At 49.9% G+C, this 23,264-nt stretch overlaps 1 protein-coding gene across 1 annotated transcript in view; it reads left to right on the top strand.

Moving 5' to 3' along the window:
- LOC108505373 (serine/arginine repetitive matrix protein 4-like) overlaps positions 1-23,242 on the top strand; it is a 46,705-nt gene extending 23,463 nt beyond the window's left edge. Inside the window, exons 4-11 of the mRNA XM_017831315.1 lie at positions 1,556-1,582; positions 4,981-5,073; positions 6,050-6,212; positions 14,505-14,842; positions 16,445-16,657; positions 16,909-17,019; positions 18,618-18,764; positions 19,369-23,242. Of these exons, the coding sequence (XP_017686804.1) occupies positions 1,556-1,582; positions 4,981-5,073; positions 6,050-6,212; positions 14,505-14,842; positions 16,445-16,657; positions 16,909-17,019; positions 18,618-18,764; positions 19,369-19,633 (1,357 nt within the window). The 3' untranslated portion in view covers positions 19,634-23,242. The remainder of the gene's footprint in view (positions 1-1,555; positions 1,583-4,980; positions 5,074-6,049; positions 6,213-14,504; positions 14,843-16,444; positions 16,658-16,908; positions 17,020-18,617; positions 18,765-19,368) is intronic.
- The last annotated feature ends 22 nt before the right edge of the window (positions 23,243-23,264 follow it).

The raw sequence follows: 23,264 nt of genomic DNA, 5'->3' as shown, positions 1-23,264 counted from the left end.
AAAAGAAACAGGTATTTTTCCCTTGAAAACGTAATTCAGCTGGCAGCAGCTGCTGGGGGGTTTGGAGAAGGGGTGGAAGGCACAGCTGCCTTGGGCAGAGAGGTGTGAGGCTCTGGCTGTCAGCAATGGCCACCTGGAGGTGAACTCTGGGCACAGAATGGGGTGCCCACCCAGAGCAAACAGATAAACATGTGCTGTTGGGGTGTGGGGGCACAGAGACAGACAAAACCAAATCCACAAGAGGTCTGAGGAGCATCAGCCTGCTGTCCTTGCTGTCTATTCATGTGGCTCCCATCCTCTGGAATACCAACGGGATCGGTGCTCAGGGTTTGCACTGGTCCCCATCCCTTCTTTCCCAGCCTGCAGAAAGTGCCAGGACCAGGAAAAGGCTCAGACAAGCTCCCCGCATTCACATCTCAGTCTCCTCTCCTAGCTCTGGTGACTACCTCCACCTTCCCCTTCTGAAGCCCATTTTTAATTCAGAGTATGATTAAATTTTAAAATTGCAAATATTTCACTGTTTTCTCTCAGCTGTTAAACCAATATTTGAAGAGAACAGTGGATACCATCTTCCTTGGAAAGTTCATGTATTTATAATATATTGAACCAAAGAGAGAACTACCAAAAATGGAAAACAGGGTGAAAAGCTGAGCTTCACTCTTAAAGAGGAGGAGAGACAAGGATATAGGAATTTCTTTAAAATAGTTTCTTCCCAAGGAGGGATTCTTATGCTCTTTTGCAAATGCCATCTCATGATGGAAGTCCTTGGTCAGAGATTCTTTGGCTTTGAACCCTTAGTACCCCTTTATGTCCCTGCAAGCCAAGAATAAGCTGTAGCTGGTCCCAAAAGGCAGTATGATAAACCATTCAGGATTAGTGACCAATGGAGGTTGTTTCCAGACACCTGGTAGCACTTCAACTATGGATCCTGACTGACTTTGCCAGAGGCAATCTCACAGCCCCTTTAGGCAGGACTTCAGGCAGGATGTTGTGCTCCAAGGTGAGATGAGACAGTGGGCTGTGCTGTGTGCTGGTGCCAGGCCTTGCTGCATGGAAGTGTCCCCCATGCTCTCAGGGTGCTCTATATGAGAAAAGTGTCTCCTGTGTCATCCCAGGGATGCTTCGGGAGTCAAGACAGAGTAACGATAGTGGTTTGGCTGTGAGGCTGCTCTGGAGTCACACAGGAAGGATTTTTCCTTTGACTGCTATGTGGTCCTTCACACAGAAAACCAGGGAAAGGACTCACACTGGCCACCTCAATGTGCACAAATGTGAGGCAGTAGCAGAGAAAAGGGACCCACCAGAGGCAGGGGATGTATTTGATCTCTCTGAAGACTTGTTAACCTGAGGATCACATTCTCAATTACTTGCAGAGTGTGCTAGTCACTTCTACCACACCATTTCTCAGCTGCTAAAGGAGAGCTGGGGCCATTCTACCCAGCTGGTGCATGAGGTCCTCTCTCAGTGCTCAGTCTGGGCCTAAATACATTGTCTCTAATTCAAATTTACAACTTTGTGAGGTGTTGTATTCAATGTACATATTTGTGTCTTGCAGGTTATCTTCAAAGAAGAGAAGGCACAGGTAAGAGTTGAGCAAGTGTGGGTGTTCCCTTAGAAATACGAGTTTAATGGTCTCTTTAAGGTTGATGTTCACTGAGTGGGGCCAAAAGACACTTCTTCTGTGTCTCCTTGTGGAATCCCCTTGGCTTCCCCCATTCCTTTGGGTCTGGGGCTACCCTCTCCTTATTCAACCTTATGTGTTCCTCAGACCTCACAGGAATTGGGTCCCCAGCCTAGCCTGTACAATCAAGTACATAACTGGTGTAACCTCTTGGTGTTACCTCTGGCAACCTCATCCATCCTGCACCTGAACCTTCATTTCTCTTATGGTTTCATTTGCAAACAGTGACCATCTTTGAAACATTCAGAGTCAGTGGCTTCCCAGGTGTGTACTGGAAGAACTCTCCTGATTCTGTGTACAGAAACAAGAAGTTTTCATCTTTTCTGTGTAAAAAAGGCAAAGTCATCAAGTTGGCTGATCCCTTTAAGGGTTTTGGCCAAGCCCACGAGGCAGATTTGTCAGCAGGCACTCGGACCCCCTGTGCTGTGGCAGAATCATGAAACCCTTTCATTTTTACTGCATGCTCTTGGGCAATCTGGCTGTAACATTGATGTGTGATTGTGCAGCTTTTTATCGGAACAGAAATCTCCGAATTAATTAGCCATTTCTTATTTAGTTCTTCAAGCCCCAAAAGTAAGAGAAAGGAAGAAAGAAAACACAAAAAACAGTAAGTAGTGATTCATGGAGTTCCCTGCCCTGCCTGCACAGTGTGGGGCTAGGAAGCGCTTGATGTGGTGGGGCCCCTGGAGCTAACACCTGCTGCACAGCCCTAAGTGACTCTCAGGATTATTTTGTAGCTAAAACCAGCAATTCTGGTCTTGCTGGAATGAAAAAGGGTTTGTAGAGGCCGGAGATCTTTCCTTTCCCTTTCTTTTCTGATCCCTCATTCAGTACTTTCTCTGTGTCTCGCAAGGATGTGAAGGGTCTTGTTCATCCAGTCTGGAGCAGAGACTCCGGCTTTTCTGGTGGGAGCAGCATGAGAGGATGGACTCCAATCTGCTGAAGGGGCAGGCTGGCACAGTCTTACTGGGAAGGGCCTTGGCTCCTCCTGGTTTGCTGCTCTTGGAGGTCACAGTAGAGGCTACTCCTGATATAAAGTACAGCCAAATATTTGAATGGAGCCTAGGGAAGAGAAAGGATTTGTTTGAAGGTGATAGAGGTTGCAAAAATCTGGTGTTGAGGTTCCCATCAGCCCTGGAGTGTTAGCAGAGCACAGTCCTATGGGGCAGATAACCAAGGGGTATGGTATAAAATGGGGTTCCTCAGGGCTGGAAGGAAGGGCTGTAAGCTGCCTCTGTTTTTAACTTCCTTCTTTGTCTTCTCCTGGCATTTGCGGCTTCTGGCTTCTCACCTGCTTTCAGAGCAAGGAAACAGTTCTGAGGCTGCACCTTGGGAACTGATCCCCTGACTGGCTTTGCTGGCACTTGGGATACTCTACCTGAGCAGGCCATTTCTATTGCATGCAGAAAGCCTGTCTCCTTTCTTCTACGATTTCTGTGTGTTCAGTGGCACAGACACCCTTTTTTTCCTCAAACTGGGCTGCCCTGCACTTAAAAATCACAGTGGTAAAAGGGAGGATTCCTAAGTTATCTGTAAAAGCAGGCATCTCCCCAGCCTTACGTAGCAGTACCCTACCAGTGTGGTTAAAGCAAAGATCCAGGTCCTGCTGCTGTGCCCTGACCTCAGGGAATGAGAGCTGCTGGAACTGCTCTTTAGGGATAAACCAGACGAGGCGTTTCAGCCTCATTTTCTGCTCACAAATCAGAGCTGAGCCACTCCCGATTTCTGCAAACCTTATTGCTCCCAGGCGTGGATCAGATGGATCCCATGAGCCATCTCAGATCAGGATTTTTGCATAATCATGTTGCTTTGGCTTGTCTTCGCATCAAGCAACCAGTTATCTAAATCACACAGGACCAGTTTTTCCTCCTGAAGGGAGGGAAAACACAGTGGAGGGACTGGTGCAGAGAGTCAAGAGCAAACACGGGGATTTTCACACAGATCCACCATATGAGGGAGAGATGTTCAGTGTTGCTGATTTCAGCTGTATGGTAATAAGGAAGGCGGATCCCAAAATGTGGAGGTTTTAAAAATACAGGGTGTGAAAAGCATCAAAGGAAACAGCCAAGTGGAGTTGAAGGAATTGCTCTTGGAGGTTGTCCTTTAATCTTAAAGGAGGTGCTGTTCTCAAGTAATTATTTGCTGAGTTTTTATACCGGCAGGTTGCTAAATGCTGTCCAAGCAGGCCATATTCATGCTGTCAGTGACTGTATGGTGTGGCCACGAAGCCAGGCTGTTCCCACCAGCTAACCCACCATTAGCTTTGCCTGCTGGCACAGCCATGCCGGCCTGAGCAGATGGATGTGCTGCCAGGTCTAAAATAACTGCTGTGGTGGGCACTGGTGAGAGGGAATGGGCACAGAAGGTGGCAGGTAGCCTGTCACCGATGTCACCCTGCTCTCTGCATGCAGGACTTCAGCTGTTGGTGCAGGCAAGAACCACAGCCCTTCAGTGACAGGGCCAGGCAATCCATGAGAAACACCCTGGATGGTGCAAAGGGAAGCACAGCAGGGCACTGGACCTGTGTCCCTGTGCATGGTTTGCTGGGGACTGTTCTCAGGCCCTGTCACAAAAGGAAGCAGCAGTGACTGGGCCCTTGGCAGAAGCCAGGTGAATAGTCCTGCCCCTCCAGCAGGAGCCATGCACAGGGCAGGCTGCAGTTAGGGAAGCTGTACTTTGTGTAGCAGCCATGAGAGCTGCCCCGGGACTGGCCAGATGCTCCCACCTGGAGAGGGTGGGGAAGGCTGGGCTGTTACCGAGTGTACTGTTTCACTTGGAGCTTGTCCTTCTGCATTGCTCTTTAACAAGGAGCCAGCACTACGGAGAGGGTTGGAGGTTTGTGGTGGGTTGCCCGGAGGGATGGTGCTCCCTGCAAGGCTCAGCAATGGGAAGGTCTTGGGCTGTTGCCTGGCTGTTTTAGGGTACTTTGCAGGATGAAAGGCAAGCACATAGTTCTTTAAAGTCTTGAAAGCAGAAAGGGTTGGTGCTGGCTGCTGCACTCCTGCAGGCTTGTCCACAAATCTTTCCCCAGCAGGCTACAGAGCCAACCTAACAGCTTGTGTGTAAAATGCTAGCATAGACCTTGGGAAGATGGCAGGCCTTAATGTCGGTGTAGCAATGAAAGAACAGAGAATTTCATGCCTTGATGTTCTGTACAGTGTTTCACACACCAGTCTCTGGTTTAAAACTCAGATCTCTGTTCTGGTTGGAATGTTATTGACTTCAGCCTCCAGCTGCTGGCTCTTGCATCCCCCCCCATCTGTTGGCCTAATGCGGGTTTTCCTTTCTGCTCCTCAAAGCTCTCGTGGGCGCACCCGGAAATCTCATCGCCATCGCCGCTGCCATTCCCGCTCGGAGAGCTCCGACTCCCACTCCCCCAGCTGCCGGAGCAGGTAACGGCACCGCTCCCTGAGCTCAGTGTCCTCAACGCTTCCCTGTGGGCTCAAGGACACGACTGCCATGGTCGGCCTGAGCCACAGGCTCTCTGTGCAGAGCCACGTCCCATTCTGGTAACAGCAGTGTCACATGCTGGGGGCTGAGCTGCTTGTGGTCTTGGCCACAGGAGGGTTTTGCCTCGAGGAGCAGTGGCTGCAGCTTTTTGGTCTGACAGTCACTTCTAATCCCCATGGCTGATGATCAGCCCATGACAGCTGATTCCAGTCTAGTGTCCCTTCCCCAGCCTAAGGGCTCTGTCCTGCTGATGTTCCAGGAAACCATTAAACATGGTCTTAGAAATGGAAATATATTTACCCATGGCAATCTATAGCCACTGTCTTTGACCTGATTAAAATCTCTGTCCTGTGGATGACAGGACCTGGGGCCCACTAAGTGGATGCTGGTGTTAGACCCGGCATCACTGCAACAGCAAGTGGTTTAAACACATCATGAGTTCATGTTTCATGTTCTCTGAAAGCACTTGAAGAACCCACCCCCACTCTCCCACTTCACTCCCTCTAAGTGCTGTGAATTTTCTTATGAAAAGCTGATGATCAGTGGGGGGAGGAATGCAATCAGTAATTGGAGGGGTGCTCACTCAAGAGCAGAGTGTGTCTTGGAGGTGTATCACCATAGGAACATTCTAGGCTGCATGAAGGTATAGCTTGCCTTGAGCCACCATAAAATCATGAGCTGGAGCTAAACTCTGAAGTTAAGGTCCAAAGCCTGGATGCAAAATTATTATTTTTCTTTTAAGACAGAAAAGCAAAACACCCCTTTCTTCCCATTATGACTCCACAGAGCAGTCACGTGGGAGACATTTTCCCCCACACAGTGTCCTGGCACAGAGCTGCCAAGGGTTTGTATGGAGCTGGTAACGGGCACTACTGCAATACTAAGGAATAACATTTTGGTTCTTCATGTCTTCTGGAGGCACAGAGCCAGGTCTCGGGAGGAAGGGCGTAAAATACGGCGAAGACACTCCCGGCACCATTCAAAGATCACTGCAAAGAGAAGCTCCTCTGCAGAGGTTCAGGCCAGTCAAAAAGCCAGCCAAACCCTCCCACTCTACAGCTTCCTGTCTCCTAAGGAAGTAGTAAGTATTATACACTGTCTTTCTTTGCTTGAACTAGCCAGAGAAATCTGGGCAAGAACTCTGATATGAAATTTTTATAACTCAATTATAGTGATGTTAGACAAACTTGGTTAAACTGTATTATTAATTCATGGTGCTGTTCTCCAATGTATGTAGAGTCATTCCTTCCTTCAGCACTTTCACACCAAGGGTGGGGCTGGAGAGGGGAAAAACTTACAAGGGCTTTAGCCTATGAATAATGAATTAAGGACATTTAACAAGGAAAAAAAAAAAAAAGGTGGCCTCCAGCAAGGATATTTTACAGGAAAGTGTTTGTTATGCAGTCTTTGCTCAACTGGATGTGGACTTAATTCACTGGTCTTCACATCCAAAAGTTTAGTCCTTCAGGGTAATAGAGGGTATCAAACATATATAAAAGGAACATTTACATTTAATGAGTTGCTGATTATTGGCAGGGGATGTTTTCTGACTATCAGGATCCTTCTAGGATCACTGTTGCTCTGGACTGACAAGCCCAGGGGCCAAATTCAGACCTTATGAGTAGCCCTCATTGATGCTAATGGGAACTGCATGTGCAGCTGAGGGTAAAATCAGAATCAGTGCCTTGGGATGTTTTTCCATATATATGGAAAGAGATGATATAATACAAGAATTGAGGGAGCAAGAGGTGGAGGGAAATATTAGCTACAGATTGATATCAGTCTTCCTTTTCCGTGACACGTTTCCCATTTGTTCCTGGCAGCAGCAAAGCAGAGGTGTGATGCTCTTTGACTGTGCTGTTAGCATCAGATAGGCATTCTGGAGAGATTAAATTGCTACATAGGACTGGAGGTAGTGGAGAATCTTGTACTCACATGTGTGGATGTGTAATGCTAGAGGTGTTCTGAGTACAGAGTCCTCCAAGCCCCGAAGTGTTTTCCTCCTTCAGGCCCAGTCATCAGTTGGAAATAGCTCAGCCACACGCAGGAGCTACATCAGATATGAGAGAAATAGTGCCAGCAGGAGGAGAGACTCTACCCACACAGACAGCGTGCCCATCAAAATACAGAGGGATTGTACGTGGGCACAGACAGGCACAAGCTGTCTCTCAGCATTATAGACGTGCCTATTTGCTCTCGTTATAGAGGCTCCTGAGCGTGTGGGGCCATGTGAGTCACTGCTGGGAAAGCCTTATAAGGCAGCGTGGAGAGCAGAACCCGCACACCACACGTTGATGTGTGTGTGCAGAAAAACAAGGTATGCCACGAGTTGGGGGTGTTGCCCTCTGTCAGCTTGAGAAGGTAGGAATGAGTTTAAGAGCTCCTCCCAACAACGAACCAGCCAAAGACTGCATCGTGTCACCAGGGTGTTGTTTGGTTCAAACTGCGTATTTTACATAAATGCTTTTGAGCCTAAGCCTGGTTTTTAATTAGTACTAGGTTTACTCTCTCTGAAGCCAGGCTCCCTGAGTCCTGTGAGGCCAACTGCCAGCTGTTCTGTTTCCTGAGAAAGAGTAAACTCTAATTTAAAATTTTAAAAGCTTTAAAATGAGCTAAACTCAAGCATGCTGCACTCCCCTTTCCCCTATTTTCACTTGAGGTAAATGAGCACACAAGCTGCAGGGCAGGAAAAATCAGAGCTTGACAGTTCCAGATGCAGGGAGTGGATGCAAAGTAAAAGTCATCAGGACCCTCCTGTATTCTTTCTAGTGAGGGTGAATAACACAGGCAAATATTTCAGTGACTAAAAGACATCATCACTGATGCAAGCCACTCTTCTCCTTCTGTCCCCAAAAGAAATACAGTCTCCCGGGACAGCATTCAAGAGCATATTTAAGCAGTTGTTTAAACTGAACAAGTTAAGAGCTGCCCCTGAAATTTTTCTGAATAAGATCATTAAATATCATGTACTCAAAACTGGCAAGGGAAAAATGGAGACCTTAAGTCTCATTTATTAATGACTATACGCAACCCTTTGATGCCTCTCCTCTTTGTGAGTTAAATGGTTGCTCTATTAATAAGCTTAGTTCTGTCAGGCTCCACTTTGAGAGCAGCCTGGATGCGTTCTTGAGTGAAACTGTGCTCTCGCAGAAAATGCTGATCACATATCAAAAATAAATTACTGGAAAATAAAGGATTTTGTGGGGGAAAAAAAAAAAGCCAGAAGTGGTATTCAAAAATGCCATGTTTCAGTCCTCTATGAGGGTTGGTTTGTCCCATTTCCTAGCCTTCCATTTGGCCTGGGCTTCCAAACCCTTACCCAGGGAGATGCAGTGTCATATCTCCAAAGGAAAGGGATTGTCCAGGGAGGATCTCAACATACAGAAAAGACCCAGAGAGACAATACACAAACTCCCATGAGGTACTGCTACAGCACTTCCAAAGCGCAGGGTTTGCTTTTTGAACAATTGTTTTTCTTCTGAAAATTTGATGTGCTTGGTTCTAAATTCTGCATTCCCCCTGCACCGTTTGTCTTCCTTTGTAACAAAACAGGCACAGTTTCTACCTAGGTCTACTTGAATTGATGAGGGACAAAGCACACAAAATAATGCCCTGCCCATGCACCTATCTTGCAGCTTCTTTCCCCCTTTATGCATAAGTTGATGCACACACACATGCATGTACACATCCAGAAACACCCCAAAGTTCCCTGCTACTTCTCCTTTTGGCAGTGAATTTCCAAGCTTCTCCCTCTCTTTTTCCTTTAATCCCCTGCAGCTGCAGTAGCCACCTACTGAGCACAGGATTGTGGGTCTGTGCCTCAGCATGCAGAGGAGCTGTGGGGAATGTGCAGCATTTATTTCTGTACAGAATGCCCCTAACCTGCTGCAGACACTTCATCCCACACTGACACAGATGTAGGATGTGCCACTGTGCTGTCAGCTAGCAGTGCAATATAAATACCTGCAGGGCATGGATCTAATTGCCTTTGTTGTTCCTGATGAAGATAACTGCACAAATGCATACACTTTCCTTGCCAGCTCCTTTACTTCCATTGTAACTCATTTGTGATGCCACAAATTAACACAGGCTTGAGCCAGATTTCCAGTGAGGCTCAGTGGGGTACGGCTGGTCCAAATGATGCTGTTTGTCTTTGTGCTCATGTCTGCAGGCAAGTAGAAGGGAAATGCTGGGCAGGGAGTGGGATAACCTGTGCTGGAGGGCTCAGGAAACCTTATGTCAGACCTGCATGTTGGCTTGCTGCTGCTCTCTGTTTTCTAGCCTGGGTTTTGGTTTACATAGGAAAAGCTATTCTTTTGAATGTTAGGCAGCATGTTTTTGACAATAAACAGGGCCCTCAAAGAGGAGAAAGGTAAAAGCTTCCATAAATGTGGAAGTTGTTCTCTTTTTTTTCTTGTCCTGTTCTCCACTCTCAGCCGAGGGACTGAGGTTACCCCTCATTATTGTCTGGCAAATCCACAGCTCACTGCTGGACCAGCAGCTGGGAGGAAGGACAGATGCCTGTAGCCATTGAAGGGGTGAGCATGCATCAGGTACCAAAAAAAGGTGGGAGAAGGAAAACCTTTGCTCCAGACAAGTGCCAACCTGGCCCAAGGTGAAGTGGGGACACCCTGGCCTGTGTCACACAACATTGGCTGCACCCCAGCAGGCAGAAAAAGGTCCTTGAAAAGGAACAAACTTTTGCCTGGCATTTTCTGGAGTTTACCCCCAGCAGTGGATTGGTGAGCCAGGCTCTCAGCAGTGTTGCCATCCAGCCCAAATAACCCAAGTTTAGAGCATGCAGGGACAGTCCTGTCATTGCCTCCATGCTCTGGGACTCAGCTTAGCCCCTGTGGTAGAGAAAGCCTCACCCTGAACTCTCCATCTAGCCAAAAATAAAAGGGTATTTTCCCACTCAATATTCAAGTCATAGATTCATAATCCTGCAGAAAAGGGTTATATTGAATTCCTACAGTATTTCTACTTTTTTAAGCTCAGTAAGAAGTTGGCTTTTTAGCTGGGGTAGGTTATCAGCAGAGATGAGCCCATTTCCCCAGGTGAAAGCCTCCCCCAGCCCCCTGCCCTGGCAGGTGGAGGTATCCCAGGCCCAGCCCAGAGCCTCAATCCCCCCCCCGAGCAGCCCCTCAGCAGGTGCTGCTCCCTGTGCCGGCGGCTCCTGGCAGATGTCTGCCCGGCCCTGGCTGAGAGCAGGGCTCACCAGGGTCATGGACACAAGTTGTTTTATTCCTTTCATTAATACAATGCCCAGAAAAGGAGAACAAGGGAGACATTATGCTCCTCTGCAAAAGAAATTAACTCTGCTTTGAAGTGAGTTGCAAAACAAAGAGGAAAAAAAGCCCAAGTAAGAAATCCTCCAGCTTTAAGTGAGGCTGTGCCACGCTGGGCACTGACGGGTCTCAGTCCCTGTAGGGCTGAGAAAATGTGTAGTCATCTCTCACCCTGGGCCTGTCTGTGGCACAGTAAATGGAGTTGTTCAGTTTAATTGGAAGATGAGCAGTGATTGTATTTTTGTAACCTATTAGATCTTGCTGTCTCTTGGTCTGGGACTGCACTCAAAATTACAGTCTGGAATAAGAGTGAAGGCCTCATTTCTCTCCCCCTTCATCTTGATTAAATCATGATTTGAAACAGAAAAATCCAATAAATACATATCTTGGGTTCCCTTGAGGGCAGTGGTAGGTTCCCTGCTGAAAGCTGGAGGAAGCAAAGTTCATGAGATTACTTAATTACTTATTAGAGAGGGGGAGTGAAAATCCAAATGTTCACATAGAGAGAATTAGATTTGTGAAAGAGCAGAATCTTCTAAGACACCCTAGAAAAATAAAAAGCCATTAGAATTCAGAATAACACAGAACAGTGTGATTCAACTGAGCTTTGTGCGGTGTTTTCAGATGTAGCGTTCTGTCTCCATCCTGGGTGGCAGGCATGACTTTCAGAAGCGGTAAAATGGGACAGAAGCAAAGCTGAGGTCATCAGATGGGGACTGTGGGGAACTGGTCTGAGCAGGCAGGCAAGCTGAGCACCTGAGACTTGTCCTGGCTCTTGCTGCAGGACAGCATCCCCTTTAGAGCCCGCAGAAAGCTACTGGCTACAGCCTGGTACCCCAAGGTGGTGAGGCTGGGAGGCTGCTGTGTCCCCCCAGTGCCTCCCCTGCCCCATCCAGGCCCTCCAGCTGTCACACAGACTACGTGTGGGATATGGATGTGTGATACGTGGATATGTGTAAGAACTGCATATTTCACTCATATCCTCATGTTGCCTCTTCCTGGAGTGTTGCTGCCACAGATGTTGAGCTATGGAGAAGCTTGTTGATGCCCCCAGTCATCTGACAGATTTTGTGATGTGCTGACAGCAGTTGCTGCTTTTGAAGGTAGACTTCAACCAAGGATCCCAGGTCCCAGAGTCAGTCTGAAAATCTATTTTAGAAATGCCAAGAAACTGCTGTATTTCTTGGCTGAAATAATGGCCTTTTGGGAGGGAACAGAAGGAAGGTGTTTGCACATGTGATGCTGGGGTCAGTGTCCCTTGGAGCAGCCCTGTGCCCGCTCCAGGCTTTTCCTACTGCTGCATCTGGGGAGTACCTCACATGGTGGTCTTATGCCTGTAAATGGAAGGTGATGAAAAAGCTGCTTATCTCTGGGTTAGGGTTTGCTCTAACACAAACCATAACCCATCTTTTAAAAAAACGTTTGCCACGTTTGAAAGAACAGTTCTGTATCTTCTGGGGTGTGCCTGGGGAGAGTGCAGTGGTCCAGATCTCTTTAGGCTCTGGATGTGAGATTAGGGTTTCAGAAAGAGTTGGTGAAAAGCAGAGCTGGGTACCTGGCTTTCCTATGCTCCTTTGACATTCCAATTTCTGCTGGAGCTGTAAGGACTGATAGAGAAGTGCTAGAGCTGAGAAAGAAGCAAGAAGCAGCACCAGATGCTGAAATGAGGACTTGTAATGTGTGTCTCTTCTTGGTTGGGAACACTTGGGAGATGTTTCTGCATTGAAGTGCAAGCTGGCTAGTGAAGAAGAATCACTTCATTTCCCATGTGTGCTACTGGGGTTCCTGATGCCTGATTTAGGACTGAGCATAACTTAGAAGTTAGTGTGGAATGGGGGAGTCCCCAGCTCCAGTAGGGATTTGCTGGGATGAACTAATTTTTGTCTCTTATCCCAGAAGTAGTAATGTCTCTCCCTGGCAACACAGGAAGTACTTGGAGATCTTCCAGCTCCACATGTTTTCAGAGCATGAGGTTGTTGTGGGAAGCCACCATTCCACTGGCCATGCTGAGACCTGCTGTGTGTGTTGGTAGCTCTGCTCTGGTTCAGCACCTGTGTCTGAGTCAGCTGTCCTTGCCCCAGTTAGCACCTCTTGGAGTAGGCTGAGGGCAGCTCTTCCCAGGGACATGGGCAGGAGGGTGGATGTGCAGGCACCATCTGATGGGATGAAGGAGCTCCATGTAAAACATGACATAAGCTGAGTGTCTGCAGCCCTTCTGAGGGTGAGAAAGCCAGGGGGTCCAAGGCTAACCTCTCCAAAGGGACTGGCTCTGTCCCTGCTGTGTGATAGCTGATCCAGGTCTCCTCTGCTTTTCTTGGCTCAGAACACCTCAGATTGTGAGGGCATGACCCAGGTCCCCAGTGTGGACAGCAGGGCATAGAGGGGGGTATTGTGTGCCCAGAGTGTGACATGAGGTGTTTGAGGGAGCACAGCTTGCTGGGAACATATTGGAGGACTATCAAGAGCGGGGAGCACCAAACCTGTGCGTCCATACTCTAAGGACCCTGGACCAAACCTCATGGGTGGGAATGAGGAGAGCAGAGCTGCTGAGTGAAAGAGGAGGAGGCCACATGAGAACGCAGATGTGCCGGGTCTGTGTTTGGCCCTGTCACCCCACTGCAAGGGCAGGTGTTAGCACTAACATAGCCCCACTCCCAGTGCTGGTACATCCCTGGACCAGCTTAGGTAAATGCTAGTGGAGTTAAAACTGAACTATAAAATACTGAAATGATGTAAATCCCCTTGGTGATGCTCAGGGTTCCAGAAAACAGCCTTCCCCAGGGAACCCTATGTGAGTTTGAGGTCCTTGCTGGCCCTGTTCTGTTCAGCAATCCACCAAAACCCAGCCAGGGTATGGCTGGACCCCCACGCAGAGACTGGCCAGAAGCAGGGTTCTCCTCCATTATTTTTTTTTCCTTCTTCCCTCACTTGATTTCCCTTTGCCACTGCCATAAAACCCAAGGGGATTTAGTGCAAGCTGCGACTTTTCATCACAAGCCATCAGCTTCCAGGAACAGGCCGGGCAGACTAATTTAAAGCAGAAGGAAACAAAAATTAATAATAAGGGAGACAAGCGAGCAGACAAAAAGCAGTCGTGACATTTGTGTAGAGGAGGCAGCAAACAGTTGGCAGTGTGGATTGAAGAGAGGGTTTATGTTTTTTTCATGTAATTTGAGACTCTAATGATGGACTTATGTTGCCCGCTCTTCCTTTTTTCTTACACCTTACCTACTAAAGGAGGAGTTCTTGATGGGTAAGTGGATGCTATCCGCAAGACACCAGGGAATTTATTAGAGGTCACTTGAGCGCATTAGCTATATCTTCTTCAGGGGGTAAAAAAAGCACACAAACAAGTATCTGTCTACCTTTTATTTCCAAAGGGATTTTTCTTTTTTTTCCCCTCACCCTCTTTTTTCTTTTTTTTTTCTTTTTTTTTCCCCTTTTTTATTTCAAAGTGATAAGCTCGTTTATTTGCCAGTTTTTACTTTGTGCAGAAGCCCTTAATTTGATTTGATTTGGCTTTTTGTTGCTTATTTTGGTGACATTCGTTCAGCCGCTTTATTAAGGAAGCTTAAAAAATTCACTCATTTAAGATTTTATTTCTTTTTTCTTTGCAAGGATTATGTAGATTTTGAATGTATATACCCCCCTTTTTTTTCTCTCCTCTTTAAGGTTAAATAAGGGCTTTGTCCTCTGTTATATTTTTTTTATTTAGTTAGTTAGTTATTTTGATTCTTTGGTTGCCCGCTTACTTTGTTGAACTTTTTTGTTTAACATGAATCGCATGCTGATACTCTTTGCATGATCTCTAAATCTTCCCATTATCATAGCAGGGGGAAAAGAAGTTTCTTCTTACTGTGGATTTCTTTTAGGGATATGTGCTTTTGTTTTCTTCTCCTTTCTTCTTTTTCTTTCTTTCTTTCTTTGTTTCTTTTCTTTCCTTTCTTTTTGTTTCAGTGCATCATGATGGTAAAATTTCTGGGTTTATTTAAGAAAAAAAAAAAAGGCAAGTTAAACCAAAAAACCACCCCCCCCCCCCCAAAAAAAATCATTCAAACAATGCCAAATGGCTTTTTTGCTTTCAGATCTCTCAGTCAGGGTCTTCTGCTGACCTCTTTACCAAAACAGACAGCCCGCCTGGCAACCTAACCCGCCAGAACGGAGAGTATCATGAATATGACTCAGGAAACGATACTTCCTCCCCTCCCTCCACTCAAACGAGCTCATCCAGGTCAAAGGACAGCCAGGAGAAAAGAAGTCTAGTCCATGATGGCTTTGGCCATGCCTTCTCGTCCGGGAAGCCCAAACTGGCCAACAGCGATAACAGCTCTGATTCAGGAAATTCCTTCACCAGTTGTTTTTCCCAGACCAAGGGAACAGCTTTGGAAAATCTGTCTCCAGATGCCCAGGGACAAGACCGCAGGTCAGTGATTACCGGTAGCTGCTGCTGGCAGCCAAATACCTGGTGCGTTGTTGCTCTGTATCTCCCGCCCGCTCGCCAGCTGCTGTGGTGAGCCGGCAGGGAGGTGTCTGTGGTCTGGAGGCAGGCAGATACCAATCACACCCACGGTCTTGCCAGTCTGGAGTCCAGAACCCAGCAAGGACCAGTACTGTAGCCTGAGGAGGAAGATAAAATCCAGCCATAACATCCCTGGGCTTTGCTTGCACGGGTGCTTCTGGCTTTAGTGTGGTTAACACAGAGTTTAGGCCTGGGTCAGGCTGTGTCCAGAGCACATTCCTGCTCAGCTGGGCATGGCACATCAAAGAAAAGTTTCACTGGCCTTTCTGGGAACAATCTGAAAGGGGCATCTGGGGGTTGATGCGCTACTTCTTCCCCTCTGCCTACTGAGGGGAAGGGAAGCAGGATTTGTTTTCACTAAAACCATTATGGGCTGTTCTTTCACCTGTCCAATGAAGCAAACCCAACCTGCCCCCTTCCCAGCTCATCCAGGACTGGTCCAGGGTGAAAAGATAGCATCTTCTGCTAGTGGAGAGCACAGGGAGGGGCAAGTACCTCGCTGGCTGCAGGATATCACAGCAGCAGCACTGGGGCCACAGTGCTTGGCATCCAGGCTTGGGCAGGAGTCAAACCACCACCCAGTGCCACAGGTCATCCTCAGGAGAGAGGAGTAGCTGCTGGCCTCCAACATTGCCTCCCATTCCTGGAGATTTGCCAGGGGATGTTGGGGGTGAGGACACTGAAACTTGGTGGCTGGTACTCAAGGCTGTGCTCAGGCAGTGGTGTTAGGGAACTCTTCCAGCTCAGGCCCTTGGGTCCTAAAGGCTGGAAGTTAGAGCCAGGATATGATCTGGGAGTGGGAGCCAGGGGAATGGGTGCTAGGAAGAACAAGCTTTGTTTTTCAGTCAGAGGGTAAAATTTTAGGGCTGTATGTACTTATCACATTGTGACTCCAGTGGGATAACTCTGCCTTCACATGGGTGGAGCTGGGATTGCAGCTGGCCCTGGCTGCTGGGAGGCTGCCTGGCTGCTGGGCTCTTGACCCCAGTTAATTCCCTGGGCACTTCTGTGCCTGGAAGAGGAGGAATCCACGCAGCGCTGTCCAAAGGCAACAGGACATGCCTGCTCAGTGTCCACTCATGCTGCTCCACAGCCAGGCTGGAGCAGAGCCCCCTGCCCTGCCATGCTCTGCCTTTCCCTCACTCTAGCACTTCTCACCTCACTCCCTGCCCAGAACCTGCACTGCTCGCTGGCCTGACCCAGGCTCTGCCAGCCAGATGCCTCTGGTGTGTTTGGCACGGGGCAGATGAGCAGCTCCTTGTGCCACCTGAGACCTCTTCCACAGCCCTTCCCTGGCACAGCCCGGAGGGTGAGCTCTTGGACTCTGACCCACACACATGGGGTTTCCCGCAACAGCAGCCTGGGGAGCCAAGAGGTCTTTTTTACCCCCAGCTGGGGAATGGGAGGATGGGAGTATTTGTTTGCTGGAGCATGGTGCTCCCCTCAGCCAGGGACCAGTCCCAGTTCAGCCACAGCTTCAAGGAGTGTCCAAACATCTGTTCACAGAGGGTGCCTGTCCTTGTGTCTCAGTTCTTCGGAGGAGAAGAAGCGAAACTTGCCCCCATCCCCAACCCACAGCTCCCCGCTCAGGCCGTGCTCCCGCAGCGCGTCCTACACCAGCACGGGCAGATCCTCCCCCGGCTCCAGCCGCTCCCGCTCCTCACACCGCAAGGCCTCTCCCAGGTACTCCCGAAGCAGGTCCTGCTCCTCGGGAAAGAGGTAAGGCCAGCTGAAATGGCTGTCTCTGTGACCCTGGGCAATGTCTAACCCTTGTTGGCTGGCAGGCTCCTTACAGGGGGAGGTGTGAGAGTTTGGGGGGGTGCCTGGGGATCCTCAAGGCTTGGATCTGGCTCACAGAGCTGAGCCGAGCCCGTGAAATATGGGACACCTCTTCCCCCTCACCCAGGTTTGGAGTAGTCTCGTACAGCCTCAGCCTTCAGCCTCTTTAACTCTTTCTTTCCTATCTCCAGGTCTTCCTCACGTTCCCCCAGCTATTCCTCCAAATCCTGCAAAAAAAGTCCTGGGAGTAGGAGTTCAAGGCCTCGTCGGAGCCCCAGTTATTCCCGCTACAGCCGTAGCAGGTACAGCTCTCATGTGATATCTGCTGCCTCAAGCTTTCCCACTGCCTCCATCACTTGGCTGGACTCCAGCATACCTCCAGGTTCTTCCCAGCCCCAGACTGCTCCCTCAGCTTCCTCACTGGGTGCTCTGGTCCTCAGCACTGTGGTGAAAGGGAGCAGAGGGTCATGCAGGAAGGTATATGGCAGTATATTGGCCCTCAGTCCACTGGAGATTTCTCACCATTTATTGCCCCTGGGGTGCTGTTGCAGAGGGAAGAGCCCAGAGATGAGCTGTAGAAAAAATGGATTTTCTGGAGCCAAGGACTGTCTGGTATTGATTCAGGAGGATTTCACACAAAGCACTTTTGGGGTGGGTTGCTGGGGAGGAGACCTGTTTTATCCTTTGCTTTGAAGCATCATGGTCACAGTCAGAGCATGTGGCAGGTGAAGTGGCTGTCCCTCAGCTCCAAGCCCTTGCAGGGGACAGCTGTGCAACCAGGAGTGCACAGATGGCTGCTCTGCTCAGTGGTGTGTGCCACGGCCTCATCCCAGTGGGAGATGCCTCATGGGAAAACCCAGGAAGTGCCCCTCTCTGTCATGCTGGTGTGAATGGTGGGCAGAGCATGAGGCTCTGTCTGGGTCTGGCCACCCAGGAGAAGAGCTCATGTCAGAGGGGGGTCTGACTGCAGCAGGGAATGACATTCTGCTTTTCAGAGTCACGGTTCTGCCAAAGATTGTCAGGCCCTGGGAAGTGCCCCTGTCGCCGGGGCAGATGCCAAGTACCCTTGGGCTGGCACTCACAGGCCTGCAGAGGGAAACACGGTCCAGGCACTCTCTGTTCCCTCCACACTCCTTAGAAAACACACATCTCCAGCTCAGTCCTAGAGATGCCTTTGGGCAGGTTCTTCTGGTATCATCACTGCTGCTGTGAACATTTTGCACCCTTAAAATCATACATTCCCAAGGTTGATTCTTGCAAGCTGTGACAATCCCTGTGCTACTGAGGAGAACGTTTTTTGCATGGAAGGATCAGGCAGGCTCTTGACCTGTAACGTGTTGCTTTGCAGATGGCACTGAGCGGGGTGTATGAAGTCAGCCACGCTCCACAGAAGGGCCTGTACTGACGTGTACGGGAATTTAACAAAAGAGAAAACCATAGCAACACCGGCACTCCTTCTGGCGAGGCGTGAGGAGCCCTGCAGGGATTCGGGGCTGGGGCCCTCGGCTCACGTGGGGCCTTCTGGCAGGGCTGTTCCTGCTGGCAGGGCTGTGAGTGCCAGCTCCGGCAGCATGGCCAACAAGAGCAATTTTACAGAGCTAAATACAGAGCACACCCACAGACACGGGTCCCTGTAAGCCACCTTAGCTTGGCAGTGCAGAGCCACTGTAAGACACTGCTGGAACCCCCAGACACAATCAGTGGTGTCCATCTGTCCAGCCAGATGAGTGTCTCTCTGTCCAGCTACATGAGAGCTCAGGGCTGATGCCACCAGAACACTTAGAGTGGTCCCTTTTGGACATGAGTGCCCTCCACTCAATGGGTCATTGCCTCCACATCCCAAATCCACCCACAAAACTGTCCCCCAGCAGTGACAGTTCACAACCTGTGCCTTCCCCAGGGACCGTGAGCGAGAGCACAAGTACAGCTCCAGTGAGAAGGAGTCGCACCGGGAGCGTGACCGGCAGCGTCGGCGCCGCTCCTACTCCCCCCTGAGGAAGCGCCGGAGGGACTCTCCCAGCCACCTCGAAGCTCGGCGCATCACAAGGTAAGGGGATGCCGCCCCATCCTTCGCACACGGGCTCAGCTGGCGCTTCCCAGGGGGATGTGGGCTGTCCTTGGGTCCCAGCCCTTGCCAGAGGAGGTTTCTCAGGTTTCCCTGAGCCTGATCAACAGGCCCTTCCACCCCTCCCAGAGCTTGGGGATTTCTAGCTAGAGGCAGAGGGAGGACTGGAGGGGGGGTGTGTGTGTCTCATTTACAACAGCTGAAGGAAAAAGGATGCAGTCAGAGCAGGGACTCAGGTGCTAGGAGCATCTCCTCACAGGTTTTTATTTCATCCTTCCCTGTGGTAGATGTCCCACACTGTAGAAAGACAAACATTGACTCCAGCGTTCATGCTGAGGGCTCTTTGGGACAACATCAAGCAGAGCCCTGCCTCAGATTTCATGTTTGGGATGTTCCCCAGGGCTGTAGGTGTGGGTGGTTTGAATCCCAAGGCCCATCAGCTACCTGATCTTTTCCTTCTTTTTCTTTTAAGCAAACACATTCATATTTCTGGGAGTGTTGTGCAGAGCAAACAGTGCTCTTTGGGGATTTTGGCAGTAAATCTGTCCTTGTGTTGCTGGTAACCCGTGTCTCTCTGTCCCCACAGTGCCCGCAAACGCCCCATCCCCTACTACCGTCCCAGCCCCTCCTCCTCCAGCAGTGCCAGCAGCTATTCCTCCTGGTACAGCAGCTTCAGCCGCTCCCCGAGCCGAAGCCGGAGCTACTCCAGCTACCGGACGAGCCGGAGCCGAAGCTGGAGCAGCAGCAGCGCCGAGGGCAGGAGCCGCAGCCGGAGTTCGGGCCCCAGGAGCAGCCGCAGCAGGAGCAGGAGCTATGACTCAGGAGCCAGCTCCGACAGCCTGCGTCGTTAGGGAGTGCCGCTGGTGGCTGACACCGTGTGCCGGCGGCACCTCCAGATTCCTGGCATTCTCCGCTTCCTTCCCACCTACCTGGCCATCGATAGCAATCATCCCCGATACTGATGTGGTGGCAGTGCCGGGTCCCCCTTCCCCGGTTCAGAGTTAAGAGCCCTGGAGCGCCTGATGCAGCCCCTTTGTTCTGCCATGGAGTGGGTGGATCAGTCCCAGCTCCCTGTGCCAGGGCTGGAAGAAGGGTCGGTGCTTTACAGAGGGTCTGTCACGACAGACCTGCTCCATCCTCCCTGATGCTCCCGTCTCTCCATCGCTACCACTCTCCAAAGCACTACCAGCTTTTCCAAAGGAAAGAACTCAGCTCCAGGAACCAACAAATTAACTTCTGTTGGAGGAAGAGACCCAGTTAGGGAGGAGTTTTACTGGAAAGCTTCCGAGATCGGGGGGTGACCTGTCCCCACCAAGGCAAATATCAGGTCCTTTGAGTCTCTCCTCCAGAGTAGCTGCCCATTCTGTAGCAGGCCTTTTCCATAAGAAAATATTTATTTATTGCCACTCAGCCAGGCCCTGCTATAAATAGAAGGCTAGAAATCCCTCCTGACGTAATTTCCAGGGAAAAAAAGGGCTGTTTGCTCTTTCTCCTGCCCTTTCCTACTAAATAACCACACGTTTTGCAGGGTTGTTTTATCCCCCAGTGCTGACTTGCTTGCAAGCAGCCTGCTGAGGTCTGAAGCAGACAGGGGGCTGGTGGGGTACAAGGCAGAGGGGAGCTGCTGTCATGCTGCACTCCGAGGGTCAGGCAGTGGCATGGGAGACAGGGGCCACGTGGTTCCCTTCTTGGAGGAAACCTCGTGCAGTTTGGGTTCAGGTTTTTCTAAAGGGAGCGTTGCCCTTGGAGTGGAACCGTAGGGAGGTGTGGAGACAGCCTGGTTGTGGGGTACAGTGAGAGCACACAGGGTTAAAAGGGCACTGCATGAGCCAGGGGACCCCAAATCCCTTTCCTGAAACACGCAGTAGTTTTAAGCAGGATTTCAGGAAACCATTTCTCCTTGAGCCCTTCAGGCTGCCCTGAGGCAGGACCAGCAGCACAGTAGTGCTGGTGCCAGGCTGCAGCAGGGTTTACTGGTGGCCCAGTTTGTCACCGGGAGGCCAGAGCAGTGCAAGGGGACAGGAAGGGCCCCCCACTAATTGCCTGTTTTTCCAGGGAGCCGCAGGCAGTGGCAGGAGGGCCCTGCCTGCCCGGCCTCCCTGGGCCCTGGGGTTTTGTCTCCCTGCCAGCCCAGCTGCCTGCGCAATTACTGTGTTTTGCCGGGTAACAAAGGCTTCTCCCAGCACAGGCTGAGCTGGTGCTGAGGAGTTTATTTCTCTTACAACACCTGGGTGCTTAGAGACGCTAATTTGGACTTCCCACCCTCCATTTTTCCATCCCCTCCCCTTCCATCCTGCCTGATTATTAACGAGTTTGGGCTTAATGAGTCAAGGAGGTGTGTTGTTTAAATGTCACAGAAAAGGGCTGAGTGGAGCCACCATCTGCAGGAGGAGGAGAGGGGGTAGAAAGGAATGCAACCCTCCCCCAACTAAAGAGTTACCTACAGCCCCCCAGTGCTGCTGGCAGCAGGAAAAGGGCCACAGCAGCAAGTGGAAGAAAGCCAAGTGCCACGAGGTGTTGTGGTGGAGATGGATGATCGCCTCAGCAAGCCTATAAACCTGTTACCTGTTGAAAAGTACAGCAGTGAGGGCTGGAATTCCACCTGGGTGGTACGAGGGGAAGTTTTATGCCAGGAGTCTCTTTCCCCGTATCCTTCCTACTGCTGGTTCCCCTTGTCCTGTGCCTTCAACACCCAAAGTCCCCCCTTTTCCCAGACCCCGATCCCCAGCCTTGCTCTCTGTAGGTAATGTTAGGATGAGGATGGCTGAGGCAGAGGTGGGCACTGGTGTAGTTGGTGGTTTGGTAGGGACATATCTGTCTCCTGGGATGACACTTTCTAGGACAGAGAGAGAAGCATTCCTTGTAGGGCTGAGCAAATGCTCCAGGGCTGTGGTTGAGGGATCAAAGACAGGGTGTTCTTGCAGTGAGGTGCCACTGCCTTCCCTCCTGTGCTGGCCCTGACAGTGGCCCCTTGGCCACCTTCTGCAGTGAGCTCCCTCTCTAAAGGGCTGAAAACCTTACAATTCTTCCCCAAAGAGTCTTTCCCAGTCTGATGCTGAAATACCCTGTCCTTCTGCTCCTGGGGAAGATCCAAAGGCAGTGATGGGAGCTCAGATCCCAGCTTTACCAATGTTTCAGGAGCAGCCTCCTGCCCCTTGGCACCCCGTAACACCCACATGCAGCTGTAGCGAGGAAGCAGCGAGCCAGAAGATCCAAAATTAAGAAGGAAAAGAGGAGGGGCTTTGTGCAACTGGTGTAAATACCAAACACACATCGTGGCTGGGGTTGGACAATGGAAGCACCACACCAGGATCAGCAGCATCCACTCACCATGGGACAGGAGATGACCCTGAGGGTTGCACAGGGCTCTCAAACCTGTCCAGCTGATCTATGTTTCAAGGATTGCATCTGCCTGGACAGTCCATGGCAGCTAAACGTTCCTGGGGTTTCCCAAGCAGACTTGCATAGGATTAAACCTCCTAAATTATTTATTTATTTATTAATTATTATTATTATTATTATTCTATTTTTAATTCTATGTCAGAATGTATGCAAGTGGTCACTGTTACCAGTATTTATTTTTTTTTTTTTTAACATTAAGTTATTTTCGGATTTGTTTGTTTGTTTGTTTGAATGTATCCATGCTGCCGGTCTCATGTAAAGGTTTACAGCTCTGGCCCCTCTTGCTGAGGAGTGACAGTCACTCCTGCTGCCAACGTGTCCCTTTGTGCTCTCTGGAGCAGGGCGGACAGAGGGACGCAGGGGCAGAGCTGTGTGTTTTCACGTTAAAATCTAGGGTCTCTCATTAGATTTGCGCAGGAATGTGATGGATGTGAGCATACAGACGGGTTTGGAGCTGACAGAGGTGATGGCGAGGGTCTGCCGGCCGGCTGAGCCCCGGGGTGTTGGCAGTGCTGCGAGGGGAAGTGTCTCCCGGGCCGTGCTCGCGCCGGCCGGGTGCCAGTTGGCTGCTGTGCTGTTTCCCTTGGCTCCGCAGCCGGTGCTCAACCCGAAACCAATCTGCTCCACAGAGGCACTGCTGGTTTCCCTGGGAGGATGCCCCGTCGCCAGGACTCCCCTGCTGTGTTTATCCCTGCGCAGTGACCCACCCATGGGAAAACTAAAGAAATGAGACTGTGAGAGACTGATCCCTGCGGAAGGTCCTTGCAAAACCCAGTCTGTGTGTGTGTACGTATGTATGTGCACATGTGCATATACATGTGAGTTTCCCTTGGTCATGGTATTTATTTTTTAACTTATTTAAGATTTTTAGTACAACCTGGAACATCACCCTCCCTTGTCAGTGGACAACTGGGGTTTCTGTGAGTTTGTGTGAAGCCCGTGAGCTTTTCTGTCTCTGTGCCTTTTGCCAGTGCTTTTTTTTTTTTTTTTTTTTTTTTTTAATTCTCTCATTTGTTGCTTTTATGGATTTTTGCTCTGAATCCAACATCTCAGATTGCTGCAGGTGCTCTCTGCAAAGAG

The sequence above is a fragment of the Lepidothrix coronata genome, unplaced genomic scaffold (genome assembly GCF_001604755.1).
Source record: "Lepidothrix coronata isolate B3197 unplaced genomic scaffold, Lepidothrix_coronata-1.0 Scaffold189, whole genome shotgun sequence".
In the NCBI taxonomy this organism is placed as follows: domain Eukaryota; kingdom Metazoa; phylum Chordata; class Aves; order Passeriformes; family Pipridae; genus Lepidothrix; species Lepidothrix coronata.
The sequence above is the reverse complement of the archived record's forward strand: the minus strand, read 5'-3'. Positions and strand labels throughout refer to the sequence as shown.